Source organism: Pelophylax lessonae (assembly GCF_965119305.1).
Source record: "Pelophylax lessonae genome assembly, chromosome: 6".
NCBI lineage: Eukaryota > Metazoa > Chordata > Amphibia > Anura > Ranidae > Pelophylax > Pelophylax lessonae.
The window spans coordinates 43,077,010-43,101,698 of record NC_138773.1 but is presented as its reverse complement, the minus strand read 5'-3'; the positions used below and the strand labels follow the sequence as shown (position 1 = coordinate 43,101,698).

The 24,689-nt window shown below is 45.9% G+C and overlaps 1 protein-coding gene across 1 annotated transcript in view; it reads right to left on the bottom strand.

Annotated features, from left to right (window-relative positions):
- Window positions 1–24,689, bottom strand: part of LOC309558551 (uncharacterized protein) — a gene marked incomplete at its 3' end in the record, with an annotated part of 193,390 nt that overhangs the window by 90,865 nt on the left and 77,836 nt on the right. The window contains exon 5 of the mRNA XM_082261630.1: window positions 2,427–2,733. Coding sequence (XP_082117756.1) covers window positions 2,427–2,733 — 307 coding nt within the window. The remainder of the gene's footprint in view (window positions 1–2,426; window positions 2,734–24,689) is intronic.

Genomic DNA, 24,689 nt, shown 5'->3' with positions numbered 1-24,689 from the left:
GGTTGCCAGTTGTAGTAGTCTGCAGAGCTAATCACCGGATGGCAGCAGGAAAAGGCAAGATGCCCTGTAGGGCAGGTGTCCTTAGCAGTTCCGGGTGTACTTGGCAGCAGGGCAAAGCAGGAAGCAGAACCAGAAGCCAGGCCAAGGGTCATACACGGTGGATCAGTCAGTAGCATAGGCAGTGTGACGGGAGTCACTTTGGGCGTGGGGTGACCAGGAAACTGGGGGGCACTGGGGATTTGATTTGGATGGCTTCAAATGGGACAATGATATTCAGGAATGATGTCTCTCTTGAAATCCCTGTACATTGTGAGGTCCATGACCAGGAAGTACAACTCCTAATATGGGCATTCCAGGAAGTTCAATGTGGAGACTGACTGTCTATTGCTTAACGATGTTGCTTTTGTCTGAATAAGTAAATTGTCTGCTAAGGGATTTATTGACACTCAGAGTAATGTGTATTAGGGGCTCGTTATGTAACCATTGTGTGATGTTGGGGGCTGGATTTGGGTCATTGTTCATGTAGTGACTGCATTACTTCTAACAATAAGTGACTGCATTACTTGTATATAAAGCATGTATTCTTTTTCAATAAAGAGTCTGATTCCTGCTTGACCCTCAATACAGAGCCTCGTCTCGTACTTGGGGGGGGGGGGGGGTATTATTGATATGGATTTCTGATTTGGCTATGTGGAGTGTCCGATAGCTGATCATGGCTTCAGGAATGAAATGTCCTAAACGACTGTAACCCCTTTCATACTCGGGGTGTCGTTATAGGCAGGTAGCTGAAACTGGAACAAACCAGGGTCATACACGGGTAAACAGGTAATAGCAGGTCAGAAAATCAAGCCGAGGTCAAATAGAAGCAGAAGCAAGACAGGCAGAAGCAAATCAGAAGTTCAAGCCAGAGGTCAGAGCCAGGAATCAAGGTGAATCAGGTCAAAAGCAAGCCGGGTCGGTAACAGGAGGTCCAAGATCATGATACACAAGGCACAGGTACACAGGGGCCTGACAATCATTCAGCAATTAGTGGCTGCTGCTGCTGTCTTTAAATAGGTCACTGACCACCAGAATTTGTCAGCCATTGCATGCGCTTTGTCGCATGCACACTGGCGCATAAATCTTTTTTTATGAAAAAAATGTTTATTTACACAAGTTAAATAACATAAAATAAGCTTGTTTCTTGCCATTACACAATGTTATATTGACATCAGACAACAGCTGTGACAGACTACATTGGTTAATGTCCCTTGTCAGAAGTTTAATTCTGAAGCCTGCTTCCTCCACTTGTACAGTACTGAACATGCCTGACCAACGCCAAACTCTGGATGTCACTTCCAGAACTGATCAGAATAAAAACTCCAGAATGTGAGCCCTGTCATCTCACCTCCCCACTGAGTTTAGTCATATTTTGAGGAATGAAACTTTTACCCAGCTTTGCAGATGCGCAATGACACCAGAGGTTGACAAACTGGATAACAAGTCATTGCTCAGAGTACATTGATCAGCAATACCATCATGACCACCTAATGTTGAGTAGGTCCACTTCTGCCATCAGAGAGCCCTGACCTGTCAAGGCATGGACTCCACCAGACCTCCGAAGGTGTGACATCCGGCACCAAGCCATAAGCAGCAGATCCTTACAGTGCTGTAAGTCACACTGCCTCCTCTGACTCACCTTTGTCCTTCCTGGTGCAAACACTTCCCCAGGTAAAATATGCACATGCAACTTGGTCAGCTACATGATGTAAAAAATTGGATTCATCAGAGCAGTCTGGCTTCTTACAATGCTTCGTAGTACATCCCCCATGCCCACCTACAGTCCCGGCCATCCATGACCCCATCAGCGGCCCACCGGCCACCCCACCCTGGACCACTTCTCATAGACCATGACCACCGCAGACCTGGAAACACCCCACAAGAGCCGCAGCCCTGGAGACGCCCTCACCCAGTTGTCAAGCCACAACAATCCGGCCCCCGTCAACGTCACTCAAATCCCCACACCTACCCACTTCCTCCTCCCAACACATCAACCCCAGAGACAACATGCTCACTCACTGGCCACCATAATCCAGCCACTTCCAGACGATGCAAAGATGATCATTGTTATTAACATTACCCTTCAGTGGTCACAATGTCATGGCTGACTGACGTTTGTCACAAAGCTACAAAATCGGACTGGCTCACAATGACTAAGGTTAATAAAAGTTGTTAAAGTTCTTTAAAAAGGCAGTTTAATAACAAAAACCATTAAACTTGTGACAAGGGTAAGTTCTTAATATTGCTACTCATTAGAGAAAGGAATCCTTGGAAAAGGAAAAAGCTGACGTTACGTCTTGAACTTTAAAACCCATGGACTTTCAGTTAATCTTCTTTAGCCAGTCCAACCTCCACAAGGAACTGGAACGCATCCTAGCGCTGGTCACCTTGAAGCTGGATCGCCTCTCCATATTCAGGGTGTTCAACAACGATACCATTGTAAGCAAATTTCTTCTTGAGAGCTTTAACTAGTTTCTTTTTGTCGTAGTCATCCGCAATGCCTTGAACAGTTGTGAGAGTCATCCTGTCGTTTCTTTGCTGGATTCTCATATGAATAGAATCCTCTGTCCCAGCTGGGAGCCAGTCATCACCTTTACGTGCATAAGCAAAGGGGTCGAAGGAGTTGAGGTTCTGGATAGCATTTGTACGATAAGATGGTGATTCCTTGTTGGGAACAGCAGAGGACTCTGGATACTACCGAGTGAAGAGCTTATGTAACACGTACCGCATATATCTTCTTCATTGTTCTTGTCTGTGATTTGCGAATATCCATTCGCCAATGTGCAATGCTGCTGGCCACTGACAGATATGCCAGTTCTTCTGCAAATTGTTCTCTGACACTTCCTGTCTCATACCTGGAACACGGTAGAGTCTATCACTGCTGCACTCAGCAATTCAGAGAAAGCGATGCATTCTAGCATTGAATTCAAAACTTCCTCTGATTGGCTGAGTCAGAGGTTGTGACATTATCTGCACGCCTCTCTGACTCAGCCACTTAGAGGAAGCTTTGTATTCATTACTAGAATGCATTGCTTTCTCTGAATGGCTGAGTGCAGCAGTGATAGCAACACAGTGTGGTATGTTGTATGAAACTTCCGCTACATACAGTTTATGGCGAACATCCAGCAGCCTCATATGTTAGTGATGGACATAGTTTGTTTCCAAACAAATATGTAAAGTATATAAAAAAGATGGATAATTAAGGATACTGTCCCTCTACTCACAGGTAAAGATGCCCCTCTCTCTGCTCACCTTGCACAAAGGTGGGTTATGGTGTGCGCCATCCTGGTCTCCCTGCAGAAAGAGAGGGCTATTCCTTTCTCAGCCCAGGAAAACTATATCTGCTCCTCCCCTTTTTAAGTCCCTCTGTTGGCAATTGAAGTTTTTTTAGCCCATCTACAGTTCCCTCCAGTGAACTAAACTTCCCACAATCCTCCACGATCTTTCATCAGAGTCTCTCTTGTGCTTCATGTTCCTCGGGCTCCCTCTGGTGGATGGACATGGAAATAACACTGGCTGTATCAGTGTAGAAGTCTTCTGTGTGGAGGCACACACAGCAGCAACAGCACAGTGTCTCTTCAGCTGCTCCTTTCCTGCCAGTTGGACACCAGGCTACACAAGTTATAAGGGGTCCTCAAGTGTGCCCCCTGCCCCTGACATTACCAAATGGCCACACATAATATTCAGTTAATGGGTTGCTACAGAAAGCTGTTTTGCACTTATATTGTTGGTCCCTTTGAGTTGAAGGATGCCGCTTTAAGCCCACGTTCACATTGGTCTGATATTTTACATGTGTTTTGACATGTCCACCTCACCCTGAACTGGGCTTAAAGATGAATACAGGCTAGAGAATCTGTCTTTTGATTCATCAGACTTGAATATTAAGAAAAGATTTACCTGTTCAATATGCCAGGTAGTATGTCTGTTCCCGCATCCATTGGGGTTTTGTTTAACCACATCAGCCCCGGAAGATTTACCCCCCTTCATGACCAGGCCATTTTTTGCGATACAGCACTGCATTACTTTAACAGACAATTGCGTGGTCGTGCGATGCTGTACCTAAATAAATGGATGTCCTTTTTTTCCCACAAATAGAGCTTTCTTTTGGAAGTATTTTATTACCTCTGCGTTTTTTTGGGGTTTTTTTTTTTTTATTTTGCGCTAGAAACAAAAAAAAAAATGACAAATTAAAAAAAAAAAAATATTTATTTCTTTCTGCTAAAAAACACATCCAATAATAAAAAAAAAAAATGTAACAAACATCTTCATCAATTTAGGCCAATTTGTATTCTGCTACATAATTTGGTAAAAAAAATCCCAATAAGCGTATTTTGATTGGTTTTCCGCAAAAGTTATCACGTCTACAAACTATGGGATATATTTATTAAATTTTTATTTATTTATCTTCCTAGTAATGGCGGGGATCAGTGATTTTTAGTGGGAATGCGACATTGCAGCGGACAAATCTGACACGGGGTGACACTTTTTGGGGACCAGTGACACCAATACAGTGATAAGTGCGGGGAAAAAATGCACTGTTACTGTACTAATGACACTGGCAGGGAAGGGGTTAACATCAGGAGTAATCAAAGGGTTATACGTGCTCCTAGGGAGTGTTTTCTAACTGTGGGGGAGGTGCTTTGACTGAGGGCAAGACAGATATTTGTTCTTGCTTAGCAGATCTCAATCTTCCACTCTCATGGAACTTTTTTACATAGGCAGGCTGCCGTTCTGCTTCTCCTAAGAACGATTGACGTGTCCCGGCGGACGTTGCGTTCGCCGGAACCGCTGAATGGCTCCCACTGTGTCCAATCACTGTGGGAGAGGGTCATTGGTGGCGTGCGCGCATGCCCCAGACCCAGTGAACGAAATTACGTACAGGTACGTGATTTTTTGCAGGAGGGGCCGCCCTGCCGCAGTATATCTGCATGGGGCAGTCCATAAACGAGTTAAAGCTCCAATGTCTGGCTGCTGCTGATCAATATCCAGGGGAATAACTTTAAATGTTTCAAAAGGATATTGTATGTTTTTAAAACTTCAACACGTTTCGGAGTGGAGCCTATTCCCTTTTCAGGAGTACATGAACAATAAAAGCAGTATTAACCACTTAAGCCCCGGAAGATTTTACCCCCTTCCTGACCAGGGGGTATTTTGCGATTCGGCACTGTGTGACTTTAACGGACAATTGCGCGGTCGTGCGACGCTGTATCTAAATGAATTTGGCGTTCTTTTTTTCCCCACAAACAGAGCTTTCTTTTGGTGGTATTTGATCACCTGTGCGATTTTTTGATCATGCGCTATAAACAAAAAAACTGCGTAAATTTTGCAAAAATAGCAATATTTTTCACATTTTTTTATATGAAATTCTCCCCAAAAAAATGTAAAAATCAACATTTTTTAACATTTTCGGCCAATTTGTTTTATGCTACCTATGTTTGGTAAAAAAAATCGCAAAAAGCGTATTTTGATTGGTTTGCGCAAAAGTTATCGCATTTACTAACAAAGGGAAAGATTTTTGTCATTTTTGTTGTTTTTTTTTTAACGCGTAATGGCGGCAATCTGCGATTTTTTTGCGGTACTGCGACATTGCGGCGGACAGATCGGACCCTTGACTGACATTTTTGACACTTTTGGGGTTACCAGTGACATTTCTACAGTAATCAGTGCTATACATATGCACTGTTACTGTAAAATTACACTGGCAGTGAAGGGGTTAACTTTTTTTGAAAGGGAGGGGCTATGTGTGTCCCTAGGGGCGTGCTTTCTACTGTGATTGGCTGTGGCTTCAGGTGTATGAACAGTGATCAACGGTTCTACTTAGTAGAACCGTATGATCATCCTTCATACACAGGGGAGAATGACAGGCAGCTTGTTTACACAAGCCGCCTGACTTTCTCCCTCTCCCCCGACGATCGCAGAGTGACCGGCGGACATCGGGTCCACCGGTCACACGCGCGGGGGGGTGCGTGACCGCACGGGAGCGCGCCTCCGGCGGCGCGCGCTCGCTCCATAGACCCTCACAGGCTAGCGACGTAGGCCTACGTCGCTTTGCCTGTGAGGGGCTGACTGCCGACGTAGATCGGCGTTAGGCAGTCGGCAAGTGGTTAAACCCAAAACCAAAAATGTTTGATATTACAGCTTACTAATCATTAGATGTGGTGGCTGTATTAGGTTTTTTTTTTTCTTTGGCTTTTCCTCTCTGTTTTCACCTGGTGAGCTGGCCAGTAACACACCTCCTGTATTAGTGAGGCACCACTCTGGCGGAATGAGCACAGGATACACAGCAGACAGTTACCGTATTTTTCCGTGTATAAGATGCCCCCATGTATAAAACGCCCCCCACTTTTCCAACCCAAACGAAGAAATCAATATTTTAAACATAAAACAGGACACATTTTTGGACACATTTATATTTAGTAATTACCAGTACTGCAGGTAACGTTTACATAATCGTACTATGATATTATGCAGCATATCACTTTATTCAGCCTCTGTTGCATCACTGTTCTCTTCTTCATCAGTTTCAATTTCTTCAGCTGCTATTGCCATGCTCTTTTGCATAGCTAATTACATTGCTTGAATTTTGCAGAGTAAAGCCCCGTACACACGTAGCGATTGTCGGCCGTAAATAATCGGCCACCGTCCGATCGGCCGATTGTCGGCTTGTTAGTACGATGCTTCCGACAACCGACTGCGACTTTTCAGGCCGAACAAAATCTGGTGTGCAGCCTTTAAAATTTTTGTTGGCCAACACCAGAACGGCCGATTGTTCCTCAGTCAGTACAGAATTCGGCCGACAAACAGCAGATGAGCAAGACTGGGCATGCTCATCCGTGAAAAAACACACGGAAAGTTAACCATCACATGACATCACTTCTGCAGTCGGCTGTTGTTGGCCGACAAAATTTGTGTGCAGTCTAGAGCACATCTCAACCAACACAACAACACTGGACAAAAGACGGCCGATCGGTCGGCCAACAATTGGTGCGTGTGTACGAGGCTTTAGGGCTCTTTCACACGGGCGGTCCGATCAGATCCGCCTGTCAGTTTTTTAGGCGGATCTGATCGGATGCCCCATTCAGCCCTATGGAGCAGCGGATGTCAGAGGTGACATGTCCGCTGACACCCGCTGCCATCCGCATCTGATCCTGTCCGTGAAATCCGGACGGATGGAAACCCTATTTTCCATCCGTCCTGGGGATCGGATCGGATCGGATGAGAGCGGACAGGCGGTCTGCTCTCATCCGATTCCCCATAGAGAGCAGCAGGGGCTGTGACACCTCCCTCTCCGCTCTGCAAGCGGAGACGGAGCTGTCATCGGCCGGCTCAGCGGGGATCGCGGATCGATCCCTGCTGAGCAGCACGGATCCGCCTACGGAGGCGGACCGTGTGAAAGAGCCCTAAGACAATCGCTTACCAGTATTAATTTTTTTATTTTGTGACATTTGTGCTCCGAACGTTCTCTTGCATCTGCACACTCTCCACCTTTACAACATTAGCTGATGTCCAAAGCTCGCAATTGGAGGAAGCCTCTTTGACAGCTTATAGGCAGCTACACACCCGCGCGGCTCTCTATTCTGCTGACTGATCGTGTATAAAGGCCCATACACACGTACCGATCGTCGGCCGAAAAGCTTCGGCCGACGACCGATCTGCCGATTGTAGGCTTGTTAGTATGATGCCTCCGACAGCCGACAGCGCACATTCGGCCGAAAAGAATCTGTCATGCAAGCATTAAAATTTTTGTATGCTGACACCAGAGCGGCCGATTGTTCGCCAGTCAGTACAGAATTCGGCCGACAGACAGCAGATTTGCAAGACTGGGCATGCTCAGAAAAGAAAAACACAGGGAAAGTTAACCATTACATGACATCACTTCTGCAGTCGGCTGTAGTCGGCAGACAAAATTCTTGTGCAGTCTTTTGCACTTTTCAACAGACACCGACAGCCCTGGACAAAAGACGGCCGATCGTTCGGCCGACAATCAGTACATGTGTACGGGGCTTTAGACACCCCTCGATTTTCAGCATAACGATTTTAGCAAAAAGTAGCATCTTACACATGGAAAATGTAGAAATTTTGGGAGGGAGGGGAGTGTTAAATGCATTAGTAGATTTAGATACACTAACAAACTGAAGCCAAAGTGATCATTTTAATCACCTGTTTGTCTTATTCATGTGTAGCACCCTACAAGGTAGGTGCTAGGTAAAGTATAGTGAACCTTGGCTGCTTAACAGCAGGGCCATGATTTTCAGCTGGGCTGTCATGTCTCCCAGGTGTGGCCATTGAGACTGGGGAGTCTCCCCATTGGCTCCAAGCAAGGGCTTTCATTGGGCAGTGGAGGAAACCCAATTGATGGCACATTCAGGCCTGTATCTACCCCAGAAAGGTAGATTCTGCCGCACAGCATTCTGGAAGTGGGTATAAGTTTAAGAGGAGTGCATGACGCAGGGTCTTTGGCGGGAAGCAGAGTCCCACGAGGAAGAGTACGGCTGTCTCTCCTCCTGTCAGCAGGTTCAGGTGTCCCGGACGGCTTGCCTGAGGGGACGGAGCTGAGCTGAGCTGCAGAGAGGATCCGGTGTGCCGAGGACCAGCGGAGAAAGAGGGGTCCAGTTCCAGGAAAGCATTCCAAGTTTGTGAGTACTGCAAACTGCCCCTGGGGGTCTGCCTAGCAAAGGGGACCATTCCAGTGAAGGTCCAAGGGATCCAGGAGCCAGCTAGCGGTAAAGGGGGTGCCAGTGTTGACCCTGAAGTGTAGAGGGGGTGCCTAGTGAGTCAGCTGGCGTCAAGACAGTGCTAACAGGCATTTTTTCTGCAAAGTGTCCCAGTTGTACCTAGTTGAGCCACAGGAGTATCCCACTCATTCCCTTCTCCCATCCCCAATATCAAATAAACAAAACAAACCAAAGATGCCGGAATGGTCATTGTTTCCAATCTCACACTTGGATATTCAGCTTAAATGGGCTGAAGGTGTCACCGGTAACAATGGCAGACCCACATCAGGCCCAATGCCTGGAAATCCTGCTACACATGTAAACTCATACATTCTGATGGAGAGTTGAAGAGGTTGAGCTTTAAAAAACAAGAGTTGTTGGATGGATAACCAGATAAAAATAGAAAAAAAAAAGCTTAGAAAAGAAAACGATTGCAGCCATCACATCTAATAACTGGTAATCTGCAATATAATAAATTGCTTTTGGGTTTAATAGTGCTTAAAAAAAAAAAAATAATGCCATTGTACATACTGTATGTTACATAGCTGGCAGGAGGTTAAGAGCACTGGTGAGAAAGTGGAGAAGGATTAGAACTCCAACAGGGAAAAAAGAAAAGAAAATGTTTTTTTATAGTCTGTACCTAAAGCCTCATGCACACTGGACGTTATCAAAACGCCAGTAGAAAGCTGTAGCTGTAGAAGGAGTTTCTCAGCGTTTTTTAGCTTTTTTCAGCTGTAGCGTTTTTTAGCTAAAATATACTTTCATAAATTGGTTTATTGTTCAAATGATGATGAATGCAGAATAGGCGTTTTTCAGTGGTTTTTGGCGGTTTTTCAGCTTTTATCAGAGTCAGAGCATTTTTACAGCTGAAAAACTCCTCTCGAAACCCAGAACTAGTGGGTTTTGAGAGGAGTTTTTCAGCTGTAAAAACTAAAGCTTAAAATGCTGAAAAATGTCAAAATACACAGAAAAAAAAAGCAGAAAAACTCCTTCTACAGCTACAGCTTTCTACTGATGTTTTGATAACGTCCAGTGTGCATAAGGCCTAAATCATAACAGTATGACCACAGTTATTACACTAAACCGAGTAATAAGAGCTGTTACACTAAACTGCATATCAGGAATTTTTACATTGCACACCATGTAGCATTTTATTTTCCTATGAGGAAGGCGTAAAGCGCGTCAGAATTTTTCATGTTGTCACCGCTATCCATGTTGGAATAAAGAATTTTACTTGGAAGAAGCCTTTTCGTGTGTCGGCTTTATTCATATAACATGTAGCATTTTATGACTATCCAGGAGCCTGTCCTGACATTTCTAGCATCAGCTAATATCTCATGTGTGCTGAACATGTTCCTTTTTCTTGTACACGCTTTATGACTACAGTGTCCCCATCTTCTGATGGCTCCTTCCAGCAGGATAATGCACTATGTCACAAAGATCAAATTATCTCACCACTGGTTTTCTTTTACCATGACAATGGCATAGCTCCCAACTGTCCCTGATTTGGAAAAAAAGTCCCTCTGTTCCTCTTTCCTTCTCATTTGTCCCTCATTTTGGTCTGATCTATATGGTTGTACATAAAATGCACTTTTAATCTTTTAAAAAGTGTTTCCAATTGCTAAATCTTTCATCCAAGTTCTAAATTGCTGCATTTGTAAATTTCAAATGCCAGTATAAATGAATACTAGTAGTAAAAGAAAGCACTTGTGGGTTTAACCAATAATTTTTTTGTATAATTCTCCTTTAAGGAGGTGTGGCAGGGTGTGTGTCCTATGCCTACCTACTTTTGCCAATAGGTGTCCCTCATTCCCATCTCAAAAAGTTGGGAGGTATGCAGTGAGGTCTCTGTACTCCAATGGCCTCCACAGTCACCACATCTCATACTATAGAGCACCTTTGGGATGTGGTGGAACGGGAGATTCGCATCATGGATGTGCAGCTGACAAATCTGCAGCAACTGTGTGATGCTATCATGTCACTATGGACCAAAATCTCTGAGGAATGTTTCCAACACCTTGTTGAATTTATGCCACAAAGAACGAAGGCAAAAGGGGGTCCAACCCGGAACTAGCAAGGTGTACCTAATAAAGTGGCCGGTGAGTGTATTTTATAAGGCTAGCTGCATAAGGATTAAAAATAGTTATTTCAAGTGAGAAAGTTTAGTTCTGCTTTGGGTCTAGAAATACTTTATTCAGACAGAGCAGGAGTTAAAGTAAATAATATTTCCTATGTTGAAGAATGAGGTGCGCAAACAAAAAATGAATCTCCAGCAGCAACCGAAACTTTAAAGCGGAGTTCCACCCATTTTTAATAGGTTGGAATACATAGCTGTATGTAATCCCCTTTAAAACGGCTTTTACCAATGGAAACTTTTTTTTTTTTTTTTTGCTAGTAAGTACCTTAATTTCGGCATTATTGCTCCTCTCCTCACTTCCTGGTCCGATCGGCGATGACGTCATTCGGCGATCCGCAGTGTCTGCTGGGATGTATTCAATTCCAGAAATCTCGGAGTAGCTGTATCTGTACTGAGCCGTGCCTGCCCCGCCTCCGCCCCGCCTCCGCCCCGCCTCCTAAAATTGAGTTGCATTGTATGAATGTATTAAGGCCGTTCTCTGCCCCGCCTCCGCCCCGCCTCCTCATACAAATCAATGAGAGGAGGCGGGGCAGAGGCGGGGCAGAGAACAGCCTTAATACATTCATACAATGCAACTCAATGAGAGGAGGCGGGGCGGAGGCGGGGCAGAGAACAGCCTTAATACATTCATACAATGCAACTCAATTAGAGGAGGCGAGGCGGAGGCGGGGCGGAGGCGGGGCAGGCACGGCTCAGTACAGATACAGCTACTGCGAGATTTCTGGAATAGAATACATCCCAGCAGACACTGCGGATCGCCGAATGACGTCATCGCCGATCGGACCAGGAAGTGAGGAGAGGAGGAATAAAGCCGAAATTAAGGTATTTACTAGCAAAAAAAAAAAAAAAAAGTTTCCATTGGTAAAAGCCATTTTAAAGGGGATTACATAGATCTAAAGTTCCAAAAATGGGTGGAACTCCACTTTAACCTTGATAAAGTAAACGTGTGATGTGCAAAAAATGGGTGCGCTAGATGTGAGCAATGTGTGTTGAACCAAAAGGGAAAACACAATGAACAAAATACCTAATGAATAAATATACACATATATTATAAATTGTGCACAATGTGAACATAAACGTGCTATGGAAATATGAGCAGTCCAAAACAAGTCCAAAATTAAAAAAAAGGCTGAAGTCTTCTTGATGGTGAATGAAGGTGAAGAAGAGGACGTGCAAACACCAAATCCCTCTTGGCACCCACGTGTAAAGAAAAGAGAGGTAATACCCTTACCAACTCAACATAATAAAACACTTGAGAAGATGACACCAGCCAGTGTAATAGATATGACGTCCCAACCTTTCACACTTCCACCCGATATGTGGTATATCAAAACTCTTACCAAAGGCAAGTATTTCACAGGTCAGATGGTGAGTGATAATATTCTCCAAATCCTCAGGCAAACTATCCAGACTAGCAGGCAGTGAATTTTCTTGTAAATCTTGTTCTGACTTCTGATGCTGTATGGGGAGATCTCCATTCCCAGTCGATGCCTCATCAGGAGAAACGCGTCGGGAGGGAGAAGCCTGCGCCATCACCACCCGTGGTCCGCGCTGCAGAGCGGCCACGTTCGGTGGCGGTAGGAGTTTCAAGCCCCCCATTGATTGCTTTCAATGGGGAGTTTTGTGATAGGTGGGAATGTTCTGGGAGTTTTGTGGGATCCTCCAAGATAAGGTCACCTGACCCCCCCCCCCCAGAACATTCAAGATATTTCTGGGACACCTCTTTAAGCAGGATGCTGAGGGGGGTCTTTGCCAGTCGCCAGAGAGATATTTAACCACTTGCCGACCGCCGCACGACTATTTACTGCGGCAGTCAGCTCCCGCCCCTGCTCGTTTCCTGCCTAGCCAGTGCGTGTGACCGGCGGCTCCGATGTCCACCGGCCACTCGCAATCTCCCACAGGAGAGGGAGAAAGACAGACGGCTGATGTAAACACAGCCGTCTGTCATTCTCACTGAAGTCATGAAAGAGGCTATGCGATCCTGCTATGTAGGATTGTATGTCTCTGTGTTTACTTCACTAGCCACTTAGAATCAAGCCCCTAGGGACACACTTAACTTAACTTAACCATTACTAGTTAAAAAGAAAAACAATAAAAATGACATAAATCTTTCCCATAGTTAGTAAACGCAATAACTTTTGCGCAAACCAATCAAAATACGCTTATTGTGATTTTTTTTTTTTCTTTACCAAAAATATGTAGCAGAAAACAAATTGGCCTAAAATGTTTAAAACATTTTGATTTTTACATTTTTTTTTGAGAATTTCATATAAAAAAATGTGAAAAATATTGTTATTTTTTCAAAATTGTTGCCCTTTTTTTATTTATAGCCCAAAAAATAAAAATTGCACAGGTGATCAAATACCACCAAAAGAAAGCTCTGTTTGTGGGAAAAAAAAGAACGTCAATTTCGTTTGGGTACAGCATCGTACGACCGCGCAATTGTCCGTTAAAGTCATGCAGTGTCAAATCGCAAAATAGGGCCTGGTCATTGAGCAGCCAAATCCTCCAGAGCTTAAGTGGTTAAAGTGCACCCCGCTGATTTTGTTTACAGTTTTTAAAGTATTTATTGATTAAAGAGTTAGGGCTCTTTCACACGGTCCGCCTCCGTAGGCGGATCCGTGCTGCTCAGCGGGGATCGATCCGTGATCCCCGCTGAGCCAGCGGATGACAGCTCCGTCTCCGCTTGCAGTGCGGAGAGGGAGGTGTCACAGCCCCCGCTGCTCTCTATGGGGAATCGGATGAGAGCGGACCGCCTGTCCGCTCTCATCCGATCCCATCCGATCTGATCCCCAGGACGGATGGAAAATAGGGTTTCCATCCGTCCGGATTTCACGGACAGGATCGGATGCGGATGGCAGCGGGTGTCAGCGGACATGTCACCGCTGACATCCGCTGCTCCATAGGGCATCCGATCAGATCCGCCTAAAAAACTGACAGGCGGATCTGATCGGACCACCCGTGTGAAAGAGCCCTTAAGGTGAATTGTTGTTTATATTTGTGAAAACCAATAAATAAGGCCGTGGCCATTATTAGTCCAGTTTGGTGTGTCTAGTGGTGTTTGTATGTTTTGAAGTTTATGCCGCCTACCATCCCAGGTTACATTGCTTCCACTTTCAGTGCAAAACATGTTGTCACTTTTACAACTGCAAATCCTGTAGTGTTTCCATATTGTTGTCCAATGGTCTCCGAACTGCGGTCCAGGGGCCGAATGTGATCCTTACCTTTATCTGGCCCTTGGGGCACCTTTTCTCCCAGTGACACCAATAATAGTGCACTATTCCTTCCACTGTCCCCAATGATGGGGCACTATTCCTCCCACTGTCACCAATGATGGGGCACTATTCCTCTCACTGACACCAATGATGGGGCACTATTCCTCCCACTGATACCAATGATGGGGCACTATTCCTCCCACTGACACCAATGATGGGGCACTATTCCTCCCACTGATACCAATGATGGGGCACTATTCCTCCCACTGACACCAATGATGGGGCACTATTCCTCCCATTGACAACAATGACGGGGCACTATTGATCTTTTATTGAAAAGAATCAAGCAACATATTTTATACAAAAGTAAAAAACAGAACTATAGTACAATATTCCAACAAAAAAAACAAAGGAATTCACATCCATGTGCAGAATATATACAATATATACATAATCCACTTCCAACATTCTTAGAAAACTATTTACATAAAGCAGCAGAGAGGGCCTAAGAGGCACAACCCATCACCTATGTATGCAGCCATTTATCAAAAACTGAGCATTAAGAAAAAATCTAGGGTGATAAGAGACAGAAAGCCACACCCGGGAAAGAGACTCCTGGCAGTCAGGGAGGCTTGAAACCCCTCCACGCCTTCAGCCAAGCCCTCTGACCCCACTTGTCTCTCTCAAGCGCCCGAATCTTCCCCACCTCATGCAGAATGTCACACACCACCACCTGAACAGGAAGGATTTTACGCCGAAGGGTGACCTGACACCGTGCGTTCCATGTGTAATAACGGACTACTAAACTAACTAAAAAAAGTGTATCCAAACAAAAGCCCCCACCAGTATTGAATGCTCCGTACACCCACTCAGCATAACCCAGCCTGGAGAGGAAAGGAACACCGAGGGCCCGCCCAACCTGTTTGTATACCTCTATGTTAAAAGGGCAACGAAGCAGAAAATGGTCCATAGTCTCCTCCTCACCTGCACATTCCTCCCGAGGACAACCACGATCCATCCCACTGCGGAATTTCAAATTGCCCCGAACATAGAGCCTCCCGTGGAAGCACAACCAGGCCAGATCCCTGAATTTAAGGGGGACTCTAGCCAAATTAATCAATCTTAACCCTTCCCTCAAAATTGGGCCTGGGCAATCCCTTAAGGCCAGTGGGTCATGAAAGACTTCACTCAAGACTCGGCTCATAAGGACTTTCCTCGGAGCGGATCTGAGATCTTCAGCCGACAGTCGCCACTGCCGCAGCAACTTCAGACACGGAGCGACATAGGCTGGGAGCTGACCACGATGACCCCTGAGATTCTTCACTTGGCCACCTTCTTCCCAAAGTCGCAGAAAAGGCCTAAACCAAGATCTAAACATGCCTGCCCATCCAGGAGGTTCCACTGCAAGCATACTACCAATGTTAAACTTGAGAAATAGCAGTGAAAAGAAAAGAACGGGGTTGACCATACCTAAGCCACCCTCCCTCCTGGATAGATAGGTGACATTCCTCTTGATGGGGTTCAGTCTGTTCCCCCACAGCATCTGGAAGAACACACTATAGATCCTAGCATAGAGAGACACTGGCAAGATGCAGACAGGGCTGACATACAAGAAGATCGGTATCAGGTAAGTCTTAATCAGATCAACCCTTTCCCTCAGAGATAACTTCCATCTCTTCCAGCTGACCACCTTAGTATTGGCAACTTCCAGCCTGCCCTCCCAGTTTTTGAGGCCATAATCGCCAGGTCCAAATTCAATGCCTAATATCTTAATTTTTTCCTGGGGCACTGGAAAAGTGTCCGGGAGATCAAACCCCTCACCTTCCTTTCCCATCCAAAAAACTTCACTCTTTTCCTGATTGATCTTGGAACCTGATGCTTCAGAGTACCGTGATGTCAGAGAGACCACCTCCTCCGCTTCATCTGTCCCAGTGACAATCACTGACACATCATCCGCATAGGCAACAACCCTCAAAGGCGGCTCACCCGGGATTCCCACTGGTACCCCACACAACATGCTGCTCTCTAGCCTCCTGATGAAGGGGTCGATTGCAAACACATAGAGCAGGGGACTCAGCGGACAACCCTGGCGCACCCCAGAACCAACCTCAAAGGACTGTCCAACCCAACCATTAACAAGAGGGAAGCTTTCTGCCCCCTTATACAAAACTTTTAACCAATCGACAAAACCACCCGGCAGACCGTACTTACTAAAGAGCAACCACAGGTACTCATGGTTGACACGATCGAAAGCCTTTGCCTGATCCAATGCCAGTAGATACTTTCCCCAGCCTGCAGCCCTGCACTGCTCCAAGGCCTCCCGGACAGCTAAAACCGCTGTGAAGGTGCTCCTACCCTGGATCGAACAGTGCTGATGGCGAGAAAGCAAAGACTCTGCTACTGCCGATAGGCGCCAGAAAAGTATCTTCGCCAGCACCTTTCTATCGACATTGAGAAGGCTGATGGGGCGCCAATTCTCAATCATCGAAGGATCTTTACCTTTTGAAAGAAGAATCACAGCTGAGTGTCTCATGGAAGGGGGAAGCACCCCCTCAGCAAGACAACTGTTAAAAATCTCTACCAAATGTGGGGCCAGAATAGACTTAAAGGCTTTGTAAAACTCAGCCGTCAGACCATCCGGTCCAGGTGACTTCTTGATGGCAAGCTGTTCAATTGCCCTCGTCACCTCTTCAACTGTGATCTCTTCTGTCAAATTCATCAAAGGGACATCTCCACCATTTAGACCTGGAATAGAGTCCAAAAAGCTTTCCATCTTGTCTCGGTCAAGCTCCTTCCTCCCAAGAAGTTCAGCATAAAAAGACCTCACGACCTCCAGGATCCCTGACCTGGACTTTGTCAAGGAACCTGTACTATCCTTAAGGCCAACGACCATCTTAACAGCTACACCCTGTTTGCAGTTCTGGTAAGGGTCAGGCGAGTGGTATTTCCCATAGTCCCGCTCCAGAACCAAAGAGGTATGCCGGTCATATTGACACTTCCTGAGGAGGATTTTCACTTCAGAGATTGCCCCAGGATCTCCTCCTCTCGAGACAAGAATATCCAGCTTCCTCCGCAAACGTTGGTAGGTCATGTATCTATTAAACTGTTTTTTATTGGCTAGGCCCCTGAAGAATCCAGCAATCCTCTTTTTGGTCAGCTCCCACCACTCAGCCTTGCTGCTACAAAAGTCCAGGATGGTCACCTGTGCCTGAAAGAATTCCTCAAAGGATTGTCTAACATGTTCTTCCTCAAGGAGAGTCGAATTTAATCTCCAGATGCCTTTGCCCCTCTGAGGGAAATCTGAAGCATTCAAGACCACAGATAGCATACAGTGATCAGAGAACTCCACCGCCTGCACCACTGGGGGTGAGAAAGCAGAGGCCTCCTTCAAAAAAAAACCTATCTATCCTACTCTGACTATTACCTCGATGAAAGGTGAACCCTGTGTCATCCGGGAGGTGCTTAATGTGCACATCCACAAGACCAGCATCCCTAACCATACTATTTAAAAAAACGCTATCATATCCCAGCCGGTCATTGAAGTCCTTCCTGTCCTTGGGCCTAGTCACAGTATTAAAGTCACCTCCAAAAACCACTTGCCGGGATGTAAAAAGAAATGGCTTGATCCTTGTAAAAAGGCATTTCCTGTCCCACTTTGTGTGCGGCCCATAGATATTAATTAGGCGCAGGTCCTGCCCTCCCACAAGAACGTCTAAGACCATACATCTCCCAATCTCCACCTCAATAACCCGCCGGACAGTTACCATGCCGGTTTTAAACAACACCGCCACCCCGCCGTAAGGCTCGGCCGCAAGAGACCAGTAAGATGGACCATACCTCCACTCTCTCTTGGCCATATGAATATCTGCCAAGGAGGTGAGCCTAGTCTCCTGCAAAAATAAAATTTCAGCATCTAATTGGCTGAACAAAAATAAGGCCATAGAACGAGCTCTTACCGACTTAATGCTGGCGACATTTATTGTCACCACTTTTAACGGAGGGGGAACCGCCATTTGGGTTATTGGGTGGATTGCTTCTTAGCTCCCCTCTGCTGCTCATCACCAGAAGCCTCTCTCTTTCTTGAAGCCTCCTCCAACTCCATTTCAATTTCTGAATTCTGCTCAGAAGAATCCCCAGATGAGGAGATATCCCAAGCAGAAGCCCTAGAACGGTTGGAGACAGTCACTGAGGCATCCTGTCCCTGTTCCGTCCTCACCGTCTGTCTCTTCCGCCTCACAACCTTCCTTCTCTCCTCCAGGTACTGCAGGTCAGATTCAGAGATGCTTTCATCTCTTGTTTTCTTCTTCTTCTTTGAAGTCTTCACAGAAGACTTCTTTACAGAGGAAGCCGCAGCAGCACCCTTTTTGGTACCCTCTACCACTCATGGTGGGTGGGGGGCTTCTTTAAGGTCACACTTAGGAAGGGAAGACTGATCGGGAATAACTGACTCAGGGGGCACAGACTTGGCAGATTCTGACACAAGAGGAGCCGGTACAGTAGGCTGGGGGGACACAGGGACAGACACAGAAGGAAAACTTACAGATACAGGAGGGGTGGGCACAGGGACTAGGGAGGGATCCTGCACAAGACCAGGGGGGTCAGTCACCGCAGAGGAGGGTGGTACAACAGGGGCCTCATCCTCCATCCTGTCCAGCCTTAACAGATCATCTATCACCTCTCTATCCATATTATGCCAGGCTTCAGGACATCGGCTGTAGGGGTGGCCAAGGCGCAGGCACAGGTTGCACCTTATCGCCTGGGTGCAGTCCCTGGCCACATGACCCTGCCCCCGACACACTGAACAGATCAGAGCTGAACAAGAGGAGCTAAAATGCCCCTTTTCTCCACAGCGGTGACACAGTTTTGGCTGACCGGGATAAAAAATGGTCATCCTATCCCTCCCTATAAAGGCAGAGGAGGGCAGGTGACGGACAACATTCCCATCCCTAGCCAACCTGACCGTTACCGACCAACCCCCGGTCCAGATGCCACGCTCATCATGAATTTTATCCGGCCTGGTCAAAACATCCCCATAATTTCTCAACCAGACCTCTAAGTCCCGAGCAGGAACACTCTCATTTGTAAGGACAATAGTAATTTTCTTCACTGTTGACCTTTGGGAAACTGCCACTGGCACCAGACCTTCCCATTCGGGTCTTGACCTGCACCGAGCCATATATCGTTCCCAGAACAAGTCAAGACCCTCTGGTCTGGTGAAACTAACTGTGTATTCCCGGCTTCCAGCCACATGTATCAGGGCATATAGGTCATTAGCCCCAAAACCCATATCTAAGATCAGGTCCACCACCATACGCCTTGCTAGAGGGACTGCACCACCTTCCCATTTAAGGAGGACTACGTTCCGCCTTGGACCCCCAGCAGAAGCCATAGATCCAATACCAGATCCAATGGTGCTCATAGTGGCAGCCCGCGAGGGAAAACCCTGATTAGAAGCAGAGCTCCTCCTTGATTGTAACCCTGGCTTGGTGATATTGCCAGGAGCACAGCTTACCACCTGTGCAAATGTAGGCTTATTAGGGCCAAGACCCCACACTGATGTCACATTATCAGGTACACTACTATTATTATTTTTACCAGCTTGGCCTAAACAAGCAGCATTATCAGTTCCACATATAATGGTGGGATCCACCATGCCTGCAATGTTATTAGGGATAACTGTTTCTGATGCAGTACCAGATGTTTCCTGCTGCTGCGCTGTAGAGTCCTGTTCAACAGTGACTGAAATAGTTTTAAGCTCAGCAGAAGGGGGGTTAATCGGCTCTTCTGGGTTTTGTGGTTCTTCAGCAGAAATGTCATTTTTTAAATACAACTTTTCCTGTTTAGAGACATCAGCAGCAGGCACAACATTGCTGAGCATAGGGGAATCACCCGGAGTGTCATTAGGAAACCCATCATTAGGCAAGGTGCTAAAAGGCACAAAAACTGTTTTATCTGTAAGCTGGGGCTTTATATACTTTACTTTATCAGGCACACTCTCAGGTAAGTCCTCCACATCACCAAACACCAGCTGATCTTCCTGCATTGGAGACTCCATTACCTGTATAACTTTCAACATGCCTCCTGAGCCCTGAGATGGCAATGGGCTGCTTACCTCACCTTGAGGGGGAAGGGGGTCAGAACCGGGGGTCTCCTCCTCCACCTCCATCTTTGCAAACCTCCGTTCATTGCAAAACTTCTCCCTGAAGGGACCATCCCTGCCTTCCATCATGGCCACGATAGTTTCTTGATGATCCACACGGACTTTCGCTAATTGGACCTCTGAATCCATGGATCCACGGTTCTTGCTGAACAAGCCTTCACGCTGCTTTCTCAGGCGCTTTAAATCCGCTCTAAGCTTGTAGAGCTTGTCTCTCTCCTTATTGAGGACTTTGATCCCGGCCACCACTCGCTCCCGAATGGATCCAGCATCTTCATCCTCACCAGGTGCAGAGAGATCACCAACCACGGGCTGCACAGGAGCAGGGGTGCCATCCATCCGCCCAGGGGATGTCTGAGAGCCTCCAGCAGGAGAGGCCCTGCTGGCCTCCATGGCTTCCCCAGAAGGGGGCCAGGAGAGCTGGGAGGGATTTCACCTCACACCCTCTTACACAGATCACCTGCAGCAGCAACAGACACACAGCCAGAGAACCTTCCAGCAGCCACACCCGAAGCTGAATGATGGGAAACTACTCCTCCCACTGATACCAATGATGGGGCACTATTCCTCCCACTGACACCAATGATGGGGCACTATTCCTCCCATTGACAACAATGACGGGGCACTATTCCTCCCACTGACACCAATGATGGGGCACTATTCCTCCCACTGACACCAATGATGGAGCACTATTCCTCCCACTGACACCAATGATGGGGCACTATTCCTCCTACTGACACCAATGATGGGGCACTATTCCTCCCACTGACACCAATGATGGGGCACTATTCCTCCCACTGACACCAATGATGAGGCACTATTCCTCCTACTGATACCAATGATGGGGCACTATTCCTCCCACTGACACCAATGATGGAACACTATTCCTCCCACTGACACCAATGATGGGGCACTATTCCTCCCACTGACACCAATGATGGGGCACTATTCCTCCCACTGACACCAATGATGGGGTACTATTCCTCCTACTGACACCAATGATGGGGCACTATTCCTCCCACTGACACCATTGATGGGGCACTATTCCTCCCACTGACACCAATGATGGGGCACTATTCCTCCCACTGACACCATTGATGGGGCACTATTCCTCCCACTGACACCAACGATGGGGCACTATTCCTCACACTGACACCAATGACGGGGCACTATTCCTTCCACTGACACCAATGATGGGGCACTATTCCTTCCACTGTCACCAATGATGGGGCACTATTCCTCCCACTGACACCAATGATGCGGTACTATTCCTCCTACTGACACCAATGATGGGGTACTATTCCTCCTACTGACACCAATGTTGTGGCACTATTACTTCCACTGTCACCAATGATGGTACACTATTCCATCCAGTAAATCCAATGATGGGGCATGGTTTACTCTGCTGATGATAGGGCATCTTTGCCTCCCAGTGACTACATCCTGTGACTACAGCCTGCGCCCTCTAAAGCTTGAAGGACAGTTAACTTGCCCTTTTGTTTAGAAAGTTAGAAGACCCCTGGTCTAGATATAAATGCTCAGTAAGACTCCATATATGCACATACTGCATGTGACCCTGTAGGGGATAATTCAGACACACACAAGTGACAGTTGAAACACAATAAAATACATTTATTTGGTACATCCACAGAATCTAACTATGAAAATCTGCAAATGATTTATAACAAAGAATATTTTTATGCATGCTAGTATATATTACATAGAGCATTCCATATACCATTACTTAAAACAAATCAATAGCTCATAGAAGAATTATCACTTTTTTAAATTCAGTTCTCAATGGGAACACCTGAATGTAGTACTTTATTCCATCTTCCTAAGTGCTCTCTGTAATGTTAGCTGCGATGTCGGACGGAGCGGATTGGCAAATGGGTGCCCAAATTTACAGCCTTACCTCCCTCTCCATTCCTCATGCCAATGTTTTTCTTGGGCAATTGCTGGGAGCTGGAGACAGGTGCTTGCTAGCAAAGCAGCCATATCCTTGCTAGTGGCAGTATTGGGTGGCCATGCAGTTACTGGTAAAAGGAAGGAAGATGGCATTACTAGGAAGAATGGCATAAAGTACCAAATGTATTTTGTTCCATCGAGAACTGAATACTGTAAAAAAGAGATAGCTACCTTCTTGATTGTGAAAGGCCCCCTAGTAGCTCCTGGCATTCATTGCCCCGCCATCCCATGTCTGGACTGAAATATATCCTGCCTCCCTCATTTAACATTAGGAATTCTAATTGGTTTCAATTAATGAATAAACTGATTTATTGATCTAAATTGAATTAGAAAAGCCCTTTAAAGTATTTTAAAATATGTTTTGTTACTAACATATCATACCCCTTTCATACAAAGTGCTAAGATTGGTTAGGGGGTCATTCATGTGAGCAGCCAAGGGCAGTAAAACTAGGTGGTTGAGCTGCTGTTTGCCACCCATTAACCTCCCCACTTAAGCTGCAATGACGGCCAGGCAGGGTCTTTGCTTTAAAAATTATACCCCATTACCCGTTTAGCAGGTAGTACCATTCCTGAACACAACCCATGCAAGTGAATGGGGCCAAACTGCAACCTCCCTGCAACCACATGCAATGCATACGATTGCAACACAGTGGTGAAGTCTTTTGAGGGTTAAAATCGATGGCGAGGAGACAACATATACCCTCAACCACCCTCTGAAAAGACGTCCACCATGATCCACTGCCAAAAATTTCAAAGTGAAAATCAAATTGCATAGGTGTCCAGGAACCCCCCCCCCCCCCAAGACAAACTTAGGAAAGGCCAAAGGTCAGACCACCACTGTTGCTTAAGCCCCGTACACACGATCAGAATATTGTACAAAAAAATACCACTTTCAAAGCGATTGTACGATAATCTGAGCGTTAGTACACAGCTGTCGTCCGAAAATTTCCAAAGGGACAAACAAAAAAATGTTCCCGTACGATACCAGATCATACAATTTTCTTTTAATCAGTACAGTTTTCGTCTAAAAATACAATACAAATGCATTACAATACTTCCAAATTTTTATTCTGTCGTACGAGAATTTTCGTACTTTAGTAACCTATTCGTTTTCGACACGGAGACTAGGATAAAAAAAAAAAACGGACGATCGTTCGTCCGATAATCTCATAGTGTGTACTAGGCTTTAGGTAAAAAAAGTGAAGCTTTGGGATGAGTTGGCATACAAAGACAAAGGAAGGACTGATTCTGTTGTTTAGATAAACACCAGTAGCACCTAATTATTGCTATTAAGACCTCAAAGTCCATTTCTTTACCTACACTTAAAAGCTATAAATAAACACACAACCTGTGCAATTATTCAGCATCTCAGCCCTATATCTGCATACATCTAAACATTGACTATAACCTTATTTAAAGGGTATGTATTAGGGATCGACCAATATTGGTTTTTCGTTTAGTTTACCGATACCGATTTTATGGCCATTGCATATCGGTATCGGCCAATATGGGCCGATATTTTGAACATGTAAAGTTTTGCAAAATAAACACAATTTTCGACACAAATCTGTTACTGTGCTGGCTGGCACACTGTGGTGGGTGACTGGCTGGCTGGCACCTTTTGGTGGGTGGCTGGCTCGCACCCGGTGGTGGGTGGGTGGCTGGCTGACACCCTGTGGTGGGTGGCTGGCTGGCACCCTTTGGTGGGTGGGTGGCTGGCTGGCACCCTTTGGTAGGTGGTTGGCTGGCACCCTGTGGTGGCTGTCTGGCTGGCCCCCTTTGGTGGCTGTCTGGCTGGCACCCTGCGGTGGGTGGCTGGCTGGCACCCTGTGGTGGCTGTCTGGCTGGCACCCTGCGGTGGGTGGCTGGCTGGCACCCTGTGGTGGGTGGCTGGCTGGCTGGCAACCTCAAAGAAGTCCTAAGCCTATATTTTCTCCATCCAGAACTAAAGAAAAAAATGGCTATACATAAAACTCCAGCCAAAAATAACATTAAAAAAATCAGTAGTCTATTATAAGATAAAAATAATAAAACCAACTTTTGCTGCAAAACTCAGATTCAATCTAGAGATTTCCCTTGCAATTCTTTTTTTTGGTGATAGATGTCACTAGAGTTGATGGTCAGCATAATTTAACACACCTCCTCTGAGCCCAGATCATCCCTGACATGCCCTCTGGCTGTGACTGGACAGTGAAGGAAGAAGTAGCATGATAATTAGCACATTAACTGATGATGATTCTTCTAACTGTCACTCTCTAGCCCTACTTTACAGGGACTGCAAGAGGCTGATACCAGGGCACATTCGGGTAATTACATTGCTTGTATTTAAAAGATATATTTATTATTGTATTAATGATTACAGAGCTGCAATACATTGATATTATTATATCTTCCTAGACTTCAGCTTTAAGATAAATACATTTCCATGTCCCGATAGATAGATAGATAGATAGATAGAT